The following is a 12,316-nucleotide window of genomic DNA, read 5'->3' on the forward strand; positions in this document are numbered from 1 at the left end:
TCTAAATTTGGGACTAGTAGGCCCTTGTCAAGTCACTGATGTTTATTAGCATTTGGCCTTCAGCATACCCAATAATCTCTCAATTTATCCACAGTATTGAATAATCTTGTCAATAATTGTGATGTTAAAGATACAGATTCTAGAACTCTAATCCCTGAATGTTCAATAGACCAGGGGAAGGGCCTGGGTCTCTGCACAGTTAAGGAGGCCACTACATGGTTCCAATGACCTGTTCCCACGGATCACACTTCTGAAAATACTGACACTGTGGTTAGCACAACAGAATAGAAGTAGGATTTTTCTATAAAGAGATGTTATATAAGAGTTATTTTACTCTTCATGTGTACCGAGATTGCTAATTGAATCCACCTGGATTATTTAACATATTAGTTTTACTTGAAAAGTTTTTTTTTTTTTAATCTGGAGGTTATAAGGACAAATTAAATGTTTGGAAAGGACTAGGTGACCCTACCTTGTCTAATGATCAATATAAAGCTTTGTGATAGTATAATATCCATTCTTATATGTAATATATAAAAACCTTAACATCCAAGTTTGCCTACAGGTCAGTCTTGGTGTTAATCACTCCATCCTTTAGGAGAAATTCACTGACTCATGACAAATGACTTGAGAAGAGGGGTTTTGCATTTGTGGCCAGATCCTTTCATCACCTGGCTTTCATTATCCACTTTTTCATTTGGTTATGGTCCAGCCAGATTGGTCATTGCCTATTTGTCTATCTCTGCCTCCCTCTATGTTTCTCTGTCTTATTCACAGTCTTGCCTGAGACAAAAATAGTATCTCTATTGCTGTAGATATTTCTACTCCCATTCCCCCTTTTATGTAAGAAACTTAGAAGATGTATAGCTACTTCTCTTCCCTCCTGCCTTGGAGAGGCCTCTGCAAAAAGATTTTCTTAAAAGTTTCAACTTCTGCCTGATGGTGAGATGAGAGAGTCTTTATATAAATGTCCTCATGGGCAGGAAAAGGATGATAATCTATGCTGAGTGTTACTGAAAACCTCTGTTCCCTTATTTGAAGCCATTTCCTTTATGGCTGTTTCCTGTTTCCCACTTTAAAACACTGCTCTTACGGTAATAACTAAAGCTGAAATCATCTACTGAGAAAAGTAAGTCATCCTCCATAATAGCACAGGGTTTCACAAATGCTAGGTTATTTTTGCCCATTTGTCTGTGTGAATTGTAAGTTTTTCAAGAGAGAAGTGTGAAGAAATTACCTGCCCTGTGACCATCTGATTCCCAGACCAATGTGGGCCACCCTAGCCCAGCCTATGTAGAATCCACTGGAAAAGTGGAGAGGCCTAGAAGCCTTCAAGCAAAAAAAGTCTGCATTTTTTTTTAAATGATGCATTGGTAGAAGATAAATGAAAAGTGGAAGATGCTCATAGAGCTTCTGTGGGCACTGAACCTACATGGATATTTTATCCAACATGTGTACTTCCCAGTTTGACCTTAGCTTCTAACTGGATTATCATGTCACCCCATTTTAGGTATATGTGGCTCCCCTATGGACACAACATTGCTATTCCTGGAAATGTTGAGTTTCGACAATTGTTGAGGTATAGCCTAGAAAATGAGAACTTTCCTACCCATTGGGAGAATAATAAATTAATGAGTGATAATAATGAATAAAATGAATTGCTTCCCTTTAGGTGGGGGACAGTGAACTATGGGAAGAAATAAAACATCTATATTTAGAATGCATTGCCATAAATATTACAATAGAATTATATGCAAGATGGTTGAGAAGAAGAAAGTTCATACCCTGAAGTGAGTAGGGAAGGGATAAGGGTTACCAGAAATAACTTCTGAGATGAATATCAAAGGAAGATGAAGTGTAAAAGGAGGAAAATTGCATTTCAGATACAGAGCCGAGCACGTGCTAAAATCTCATTATCATCTTACTATAAAAGTCTGCCTGCCAGGAATGTTTTCCAGATGGAATACAAGATAACTATAGAAAGTTAAGGGAGAACTGACCACAGGCTCTGCTTGATCTGAAATCTCTTTGGATGCTTTTGTTCATTCATTTCAAGACTATATTATATGTCATTGAAGTATGTGTCAAATTTTTTTATCCATTTTGCCTTTCAAAGTCATTTGGATTGCTACCAGTTTGGGGCTATGGGGCTTCTGAGAATGTTCTCCTAGGAGTCTCTGAGTGCGCATGTGCTTGCAGGTCTATGGGCACATACCTGGAAGGAGAACTGACTTAAAGGATTTGCAAGGGTCCCAGTTCAGTGGATGATGACACAGTTTTCCAAAGCATTGATTGGCACTTCAGAATGTGCATAGATAGCTTCATCTCCTCACCAATTCTGTATCATTATTTTGTTTTTAATTATATCAATACTAGTAATCTATATGATTTAAATTTCCATGCTCCTGGTTACAAATTAGATTTAGTATCTTCAGATGTGTTTAGTCACTTGGTATCTTCTTTTGTGTAATGCCCATTCAAGTCTCTTGCCTGTTTTTCTATTTACTGTTCAACATTTTCTTATTGCTTTGTAGGACATCTGGACATATTCAAAGTACCAGTTTTTGCAAATATCTTCTATTGTGTGGCTTGCACTCACTTAATGGTAACTTTCTTTTTCGTTTTTAACAAAAGTTGTTCTTTTTCACATAGGCTAAGCATTTTTCCTTCATGATTAATGTTTTTGTCTGACTTTTCTCCTTTGTACTCTCCTTAAGATCTTCACTCCACTATTATAGAGATTTTTCTCCTATAATATCTTCTAGAAACTCCCTTATTTTACCTTGCATACTTTGACTTGTAATCTACCTAAAATTAATTACCCACTCTGTTCTGCAGCACCACTGATCTTAAATTCATATGTGTGTCTTTTCCCGAACTTTCTTTTCTGTTCCATTGGTGTATTTTTCAATCTTGGCACCAATATCACAGTGCCTGAATTATGGTACCATTGTGATAAATCTTGACATACAGGTGACAACTTCTCTCAACTTATTCTCCCTCTTCAACAGTGTCCATAGTGATACTATGTACCTTTTAGAATCAATCTATCTATTCCTACATGTGTATATGCATGCTCCTGGGATTTTTATCAAGCTTAGCTTTGAATAAATAGATCAGGTTGTAGAAACAATTACCATCTTAAAAATATTACCTTCCTTTTATTTGGATCCTTACTATCTCTCAATAATATTATATACTTCACATAAAAGTCTTACACATTTTTGTTAGATTTATTCCTAAATATAAGAGATTATTGACAGCATAGCAAAAGCCATATTTTAACCATCTTATTTTCTAAAGCTTTGTTCCTAATACACATTTGAATTTATAGCAAGCCTCACTAAACCCACAATGCCAATAATTTATTCTTTTGGATGTTTTTTGTCCATAGACATATCATGCATGACTCGTCAAAGTTGTATTTCTTTTCTTCCTATATTTACACCATTGATTTGCTTTCCTTGCTCTACTATATCAACTAAGTCCTCAGGTTGACCAGACGTAGGAATAGTGGAAATCACTGTCCTTTTTCCCTTCTCAAAGTGAGAACATTCTCCACCAAGTATATTGTATGCAATGGGTTTTTATAATACTTTAATTAAGTCAAGTAAGTTACCTTCTCCTTTCAGTTTACATAGTTATTTTAGAATCAGGATCCAGTAGTTCTATCCCTGGAGCTCCTTTCACAAGCAAAATCAAAGACAAGTGACAAACTAGGAGAAAATATGTGTGAGTTATAGCAAGAGGGCTGACCTCCCTAAAGAATTCCAGTCACATTGCCAAATTCTGTTTTCTCACACATGGTTCCAGACACTGTGTTCCAGACCCCTGCTGTCAGGAGCGAGTTTCACCAGTCTATGAGCATAAGTAAGTTGGTTTTTCACAAAGCCAAATGTATCCCTTTGAAAGGATTGTTTTTTTCTCCTATGGATGTGTTCTAATTTTCAACAACAAAGGACTTTGTTTCTAATAAATCAATAATAAAATATAAAGTAGTTGAGAGTTTTTTAAACATCCATATTGACAACCTAAAATACTTGCAGCTTTTTGAAGGTCCCTTAAATTCTTTGCTATTATTGGTTGAAGAAAGGCAAAGAGCTGGAAACCTCTCACCTAGAACCTATCAGTGAACTTCAGGGTATTGACCAAAAAAATTTTTTTTGTTTAAAAGGCTGGTGGTTTGGAGGGAGCCAACAAATTAAGGAGATAAAGAAAGGAGGTTTTAGGGTGAAAGAGGAAATAAAAGCAGGGTAGCGAGGCAACACAAACCAAGGGAAAAAAGCTTTTGCCCTGGTGCCTCTGGATTTAGCAACCAAAGGGACAGTACAGATTTTGATGAGCTTTTCAGTGTAGCCTGAAAGCCAAGGCTGGAAGCTGTGGATTCAATAATGAAAGAGCATAAGGAAGTGGAGACATTGGCTTGTACGATTCTTCTAAGAAATGTAACTATAAAGGGAAGAAAAATGTTTCTCAGTTCTAGAGGTACATGATTAAAACAGGATTTGGGTGGGTTGGTTGGTTGATTGATTTGCTTTGAAGATGAGACTGATTTTGGGGGGAGAGGAGTGGAGTTGCTGAGAATCAAACTCAGGTCCTCATACCTGCTAGGCAAGCACTGTACCGCTCAGTCACTCCTCACTCCTGAGACCGAATTGAACAAGAATAATATGTTTAAAAATACAGTGGAGAGCCCAAGACAGTGACAATAGAGAGAAAGGAAATGATTCATGGAGAAAGCCTGAAAGTAAGGTTGATTGAAGTATAGAAGGCAATGGAGGGCTTCATCACACACAGAAAAGGAGGCCTTTATTGTTTATGCATCATAAAATCGTGAAGCATCCCAACCATGGCTGGTGACTGTAGTTTCCACACAGCTCAGCATAAACAATGCCCACAAACGATACCCCGTACTTGTGCACGGTACATCCTGCTCAGAGGCATGCCCTGGTCTTAAATGCAGGTAAATTTGTAAATTGATGGGACTCGAAATTAAGAGAAATCCCTCTAAAAGGAAGAAGAGTCAGGCAAAGTTCTCTGATACAGGGCAGACCATGAATCAGAGAGGGATTTAAGATGTGCCCCCTCCCTCCCCCATGTGCTCCATACCATGTTTGCACCGGGCTTCACCTGGTCTCCTCCACATGCACCCTTCCATGGGTCCCAATGCAGGGCACATTCTAGGAGTTCACCCTTCTCAGCCAGGCTTCAGGAAGAAAGTAGCCTCTCAAATCACACAGAGCAACATGGGCATTGAAATAGACAAAGATAAAATTCTGACCTAAAGGGATGCATATCTAAGCCTGAGGTTTATGCCGTTTACTGATCAGCAAGAGAGGTATTTGGGGAAGTCTTGTTTCCTTCAATCTCTTACAACCCATCAAGAGCCACAGCTTTCAGTGTGTGACATCCATAAAGGCTCCCAGGCAAAGAAGATGTAAGGCAGAAAGTCATCCCTGGTGAGGATGACGCTGGCAAGTTGAATTTTTTTTTTCCTATTTTAAGTCAAAATATATCGAGCCTACACTCTGTTCCACAAACATAGGTAACACTTCCCCAAATCTATCTATTCAAACATCAGGCAGTCATTTGAAACAAGGGACAGGTGATAGTTTCTGCAGGAAATCCCTGAGCAGTGTCCCAAGGAACTTTCAGCAGCATGAGGTGGTTGATTTGTCCCAGAACATGACAGAAAACTGAGACTTAGAGAAATCCAGTGAAGGCAGGAATCTTTGAATTGGGAGGAAGTGGAGTAAATGTGATAATGAACCTGGATCAAAATCCTACATAAAAGAATTGATGCAGCCACGCAATACTGTCAGGGCAGGGAGCGCCAAACAGCTACATAAAGCATAGGACTTCCAAGTTTAAAGAAAACCAAAGGAGAGCCCAATTTCTCATTTTTACTAGAAAGGTCTTTTTAGAAAGATTTTCCTATTTTCTTCAAATCATAAGTTATCTACCCTGCAAAGGTGGACTTTTAGTGATATGCGGACTCTTCCCAGAAGTGGGGAGGGAGGGTGTAACTTCATCAAAGGGAGTTAGATTCACCCTAGTTTTCCATGGGAGATACCTAGAGTGTATTGCTGCTCCCTTCAGAGACCCCTGCACCAGAGCTCCAGGTAGGAAGGAATGGACCTTGTTTGTCTTGTTGATTGATAACAGAGCTTAGCACACAGTAGGCACTCAGCTAACATTATCTAGGTGTTAAACGTTTTTCCAGTGCATTTACTGTAAAGAGTTCACAGCAGAGGTTTACTCTGCAATTTCTCCAGTTACTCTACAGCTCCTCTCCTTTCCTCAGTGACAATATCATCTGAATTGGGTGAAGTATCACCAGCATTGGTGCATTCTGGGAAATGGCCTCCTTGGCTCCATCCAGAGCCACAGACCCATCATCTCTGGCACTAGGGTGGGAGAGTGTCAGCCAGAGCCCCATGCTGAGAGGACACTAGCTTTACCCAGCTTCATCTGGGACTACCATTGGCAGAAAACCAGACTAAGCAAAGAGGTACTAGCGTATCTCCACTGACTTATTTTTATTACTTATTTATTTATTTACTTGTTTATTATTTATTTTTGTACCAGGGATTGAACCCAGGGACATTTAATCACTGAACCATATCCCCAGCCCTTTTTTATGTTTTATTTTGAGACAGGGTCTCACTAAGTTGTTTAGGGCCTCACTGAATTGCTGAGGCTGGTTTTGAACCTGCAATCCTCCTGCCTCAGCCTTCTGAGTCACTGGGAGTAGAGTTATGCACCACTGCACCCGGCTTTTCACTGATTCTTAAATTGAGAACTAGAATACCATTCTCACCAGCTGGTTCCCAATAACTCAGGGCAGGTGTTGGTGAACAGCAAAAAAAAAAAAAAAAAAAAATCCCCTTGGGCAGCAAGCAATCCTTCAGCTCCCAAGGGCTATCACGGAGTCTTTTTATAATCCCTTTGCACCAACATGTCCAGAATACCGACTGGAGACAGAAGAGGGAATATTACTGAGCAATTTTCTTTCACGTGCTCCCATCTCCCCTCAGCTGTGTGTTTGGCAGGGATCCTGTAAAAATGGCTGTGGAAGCTATCAATATTGCTTTGATGTAGGCATCCTCCATTTTTATAATCCCCAAGTTTCAATAAAACTGTCTCTTTCCACGTCCACAGATGGCAGGAGGAATAGACAGCAGAATATGCCTCCTAGAGATGACAAGCCGTTCTTTTTCAGTATGTGCCAAAATCCAGCAGGGGCTCTTCATTATTATTTAAATTTGATAATGACAGATCAGAATGATCAATGGAGTGCACTGAACACTAGACAATATTTTTTCATGAGAATAAAAACATAAGCCTGCAACTTTCAGAAGGTTAAATTTTGAAAGGGGTTCTTTCTTCAATTACTTTTTTATTTCCAAATGACCCATTAGTTTACTTATTTAAAAAAAAAATTATTGAGGACCAAGTAATACCACACACTAAGTAGAGAATAGAGATTTAGGATGCAGAGGGCAAAGGATAAGGAACAGATTTGATTTATCTTCTTTCCACATAAAATTTCTACTTGAAATGTCTTTGGGAAAATAACACTCAGGGATGGGAAATGGGAAATTAAGAGAGAGGCGACTGGCAGGGATCTCTGTGCATGGCTGGTCTCTCACTTCCCCCCTCCCCTTGTCCATGCCTGCTAAATCAAACTCAGTATTCAGGGGGAAAAGGAAATCATCTTGATTCCTCTTATCCAGGAAAATGGGCTGCTGGTCTTCCTCTGCTGTAGGTGAGTCTGCATCTGAGAAAAGGCATGTGCTTGGGTCCAACCCTCAAAGGACTCTCAGAATCTTCAGAATGAACCCCAGAAGGAAGCATGTATCCCAGCCTCACAGTATGGCACCCACACAGCCTCAGCCTCCCATTTAAAAACTCACTTCCATCCAGTGCTTCATCTTCCCTTCCAAATGTTAAGAAAGTACTACCATCAAGAGATTGATGGGACAAAAGGACATTTTTATTGTTTATTTATCATTTACAATCTTCCTTCAAATTTCTTTCCTTTTTTCTTTTTTTTTCTTTTCTTTTGGTACCAGGGATTGAACCCACAGGGTGGGGTGCACAACCACTAAGCTACATCCCCAGCCCCTTTCATTTTTTATTTTGAGACAGGGTCTCACTAAGTTGCTTAGGGCCTCACTAAGTTGCTGAGGCTGGCTCTGACCTTGCCATCCTCCTACCCCAGCCTCCTGAGCCTCTGGAATTAGAGGCTGCACCACTGTACCCTGCTCCCTCCTTCAACTTTCAAAAGAAATTTGAGAGGCTGGGACTGTAGCTCAGTGGCAAAGTGCTAGCCTAGCACATGCGAGGCACTGGGTTCAATCCCTAGCACCACATACAAATAAATAAATTTAAAAAGGTATTGTGTACAAATACAACTAAAAAACATTTTTAAAGAAAAGAAAAATCTGAGATGGCTTAAAATAAAAATCATATGTCATATGACTTTTGAAAGAGAGTAAACATGAAGAAGTAGGAAGAGCTGTTGTTATAGTACTGTGCCTTTCTTTCACAATAGAAGCCACACAAAATCTTAAAACATGAAAGCACAGTAAGCTTTCATGTTGCAAAGAGTTGCTTTTTTTTCTTTCTTTCATTTTTTTCTGGCGAGGGTGTATTGGGGATTGAACTCAAGGGTGCTTCACCACTGAGCTACATTCCCAGCTTTCTTTTTTTATTTTTTATATTGAGACAGGGTCTTGCTAAGTTGCTGAGGCTGGTCTTAAACTTGGGATCCCCCTGCCTCAGCTCCCTGAGTCACTGGGATTACAGGTGTGCACCACCATGCCTGGTCAGAGCTTCCCTCTTAAAATCCTGGTTTTGTACCTTGAGTTGAGATTGCCTGGATGCCGGGGTTTACTCTGGGCCAAGCCTTCCAGTACTTAATGCTTGTGTACTGCAGAGGATGCTGAGCCCCCAGGACATATCCCAAAAAGGGAGACTCACATGAACCCCACCTTAAATCTAAGGAAACAAAGGTTCGAAGAAGTGAAGTAGCTCACTCGAGGTCTCGTAGCTAATGAGTGACAGAGAGAACCCTAATGCAGCTCTGGTGCTTCAAAAAGTAGGTCACATTCCATTCACGGATCATGAAATCAATTTAGTGGCTTGTGATCACTTTTCAAGTGAATAAGATAGAGTAACAATTTTCAGAGTTCATCCCACATGGTAAAAGGTAAGTAATATTTCAAGAAATTCTGTTTTCATTGTGTAAGTGGGGCAGGGGGTGGAGTGTGGAGTGTGTGCAGGAATATGGGTGTAAATAGGGGGATGTATGCAGAGGTGTCTAGAGGTATATGGAGGGAAAGATATGTGGGTGTGTTCCGGGTGTACAGAGGTGTGGATGGAGGTGTGAGTGAGAGGCATGTGTAAAATTTACTTCTAACTATGAGGTACTATCTTAAAAAATTTCAAAGTTACCACCCTAAGATATATGGAATCTCATTCATTCAAGTTCCAAGCGTTAAGAAGACAACTAGTTTTTCTAAATCTGCCTTCCACAGAAATCTTTACAAACAAAAAATTAAGGGATGTTAAACTCTGTGGCTCAGCTTGCCTCTCCCTGTGTGAATATGTTTACCAAGCCAACCTCCAAAGCCACACAGCAAAGAAACTCTTCCTAAAATAGTCACGACTTGACTGGCCTTGTGCCTAGTTGCTGATAGTAAATCCTTCATCTGCAACTGCGGCAAGCATAGAGGAAATACTGTGCTTTTGGACGAACAAAAAACTAAAGGTAGAAGGTAGAAAATCATGCTAGGGCCATGCTCCAGGTTGACCTCCTCCATCAGGCAGGCCCAGAAAATGCAGCAGCAGATACTTGAGAGAGTGCACCCTGACATTTGGCTGCCCCCAAGGAAGGGCCAGTTGCTCTGTTTTTATGCACTTGCCGAATCTCCCTGGTCATCTGGTCTAAACCACTAAAGCTCAAATAATCCACTCATCCTCTCTAATGATGTCACTAGAGGCTTAACATGCATTTGCTATTCAGATAGAGCTTTAGTGCCCAAACCTGCTTCTGTTCTTTAACAAATGCATCATTTGTCAAACAAGGTGGGTCAGCAGGATCACCTATGTTAGGAGAGTCTGTGGGGTCTGGAACAGGATGCTTGGCCTCAAAGAAACATTTTCTGGAGGGCCCAGCCCCACCCCCAGGGCATTTTCCCCAGAGCCAGGGTAGAAGTGCCTTTATGTTTGCAGTCTATGTTTCCTTCTCTTTACACAGAGGTCCTCACAGTCATAGGCATGGTTGCCATTGACATTCAATAAAATCATTAGGAAAGACCCAGTACAAAGTAGATGTTCCATGAGAGCCTGTTCTCTATCCTCTGCTATGCTGAGAAAACTCCATTCCCTTCACCCAGCCAGAGATACTTCTGGTCACCTTGCTGACCTCCAGTGGCCTGGTTGGGAATACTTTGCCAACATCTGTCTGGCTCCCTTCAATAAGTCCTCACAAACTGTAACCATTCCTGTCCACCCTCTCCCGATATCAACTTCTGTGAAATTTCAGCTTGAACACCTTTCTCAAAAAAAAAAAAATTGACTTCCGTAATTTTTTTTTTGTGGGGGAGTGTACCAGGGATTGAACTCAGGGGCACTCAAACACTAAGCCATATCCCCAGCCCTAGTCTGTATTTTATTTAGAGATAGGGTCTCACCAAGTTGCTTAGTACCTCACTTTTGCTGAGGCTGGCTTTGAACTCGAGATCCTCCTGCCTCAGCCTCCTGAGCCACTGGGATTATAGGCATGCACCCAGCTTACTTCTGTAATTTTACAAAGTCAATTTACAAAGAACATGTCTCTTTATTTTTTGGGAAAGTGCTCTCTTACAATTGAAAAGAATGTCTTTTACATCTAAATTTCTGGAATTGCTTTGTCCATCGTTTCCATAGATACAGTACTTGTGTAAATGTTCATGATATTTCCTTTCTGTACTATTTTACTCAACGTAGAATGTGTTCAGTGCTCCTCATTCTTGTGTTATGTTCCCTGCTCAGAAAATAATTTTTAATTAGTCTTCATAGAGGGCTTGTGCTTTTTGGAATGCAGGTTCCAGACTTGATTGGTATCCTCAGAGCACAATGGTTAAGAGTAGGCCTCCGGGGTCAGAGGGTAGAGTTGGACCTTCCCTGTGTCTAGATGAATGACTGCAGGCAAGATGTTCAACTTCCCTTATCCCAAAACATGAAGAATAACACTACTCATCCATAGGTTAGAAGAAGGATTAACTAAGACAAATACTTAGTTAAGATAATACTGTGCAACGTGTCTAGTGCCGAGTTAACTGAATGAGTATTATATTTTTTGGCAGGGGGGCAATACCTGGGCATTTGAACTCAGGGGCACTTGACCACTGAGCCACATCCACAGCCCTATTTTGTATTTTCTTTAGAGACAGGGTCTCTCTGAATTGCTTAGTGCCTCACTTTTGTTGAGCTGGCTTTGAACTCTGGATCCTCCTGTCTCAGCCTCCAGAGCTGTTGGGATTACAGGTGCCCCTCTTGATATAATTTCAATGGGGTTCAGAATTTCTCCTTCCACTTAAAGCGTCCTTTTGCATACGTACATTAATATCACAATTCACCTCAACTCCTCCCATCTGCCTATTCAATCCTACTCACTCGTGGTTTTGCCTTTCTGTCTCCAACTGTGGACCACTCACTCCTTGATTTCGAGCAGGAGTCAGACAATACCTCTGGCTCTGTTTAATATTACCCAGCTGAAATGAAAACTCCAAATGAACCTTGACCCGCTTCTTGGGACAGCCTGGGTTAGGTCGGGTCCTCGCCAGTTAACCTGGAGTCTTTCCGGGTGCCCTAGCAACCGCGGACCAAGGACAGCGGACAGACTGGACCCATAGGCTTCTTTCAAAAGTCAGTGGGACGGCGTGGGAAGGCTTGGCCAGGTTCACGCTCGGTTCTCTTACGTGAGATTCTTGTGCCCCTTTCACATAGATCTCGCACTGACTCAAGGCAGCACAATCCCTCCTTTGTGCCACAAAGGCTATTTCCCCTGTGGGAATCTTACCAAGTGCTTGCCCCGGGCCTTCCACTGCGATGGCGTGGACGACTGCGGGAACGGCGCCGACGAGGACAACTGCGGTAAGTGCCGCTCCGCCCGCGCCGCCCCGGCCTGCGGCCGCGGGGTGGCCATCGGCCGTGACCCCGCAGAGGTGACCTGGGGTTCGCTAGACGATCCCTGTATAACGCAAGCACCCCCAGGTTGTGATAGTGACTTATAATTTCACAGGTAGCGCTTGCTTGAATAGACGTA

The 12,316-nt window shown here is 41.3% G+C and overlaps 1 protein-coding gene across 1 annotated transcript in view; it reads left to right on the top strand.

Moving 5' to 3' along the window:
* The first annotated feature begins 1,758 nt into the window (after positions 1–1,758).
* Rxfp2 (relaxin family peptide receptor 2) overlaps positions 1,759–12,316 on the top strand; it is a 53,555-nt gene continuing 42,997 nt past the window's right edge. Inside the window, exons 1-2 of the mRNA XM_047554279.1 lie at positions 1,759–1,790; positions 11,918–12,144. Coding sequence (XP_047410235.1) covers positions 1,759–1,790; positions 11,918–12,144 — 259 coding nt within the window. The remainder of the gene's footprint in view (positions 1,791–11,917; positions 12,145–12,316) is intronic.

This window comes from Sciurus carolinensis, chromosome 5 (assembly GCF_902686445.1).
Source record: "Sciurus carolinensis chromosome 5, mSciCar1.2, whole genome shotgun sequence".
In the NCBI taxonomy this organism is placed as follows: Eukaryota; Metazoa; Chordata; class Mammalia; order Rodentia; family Sciuridae; genus Sciurus; species Sciurus carolinensis.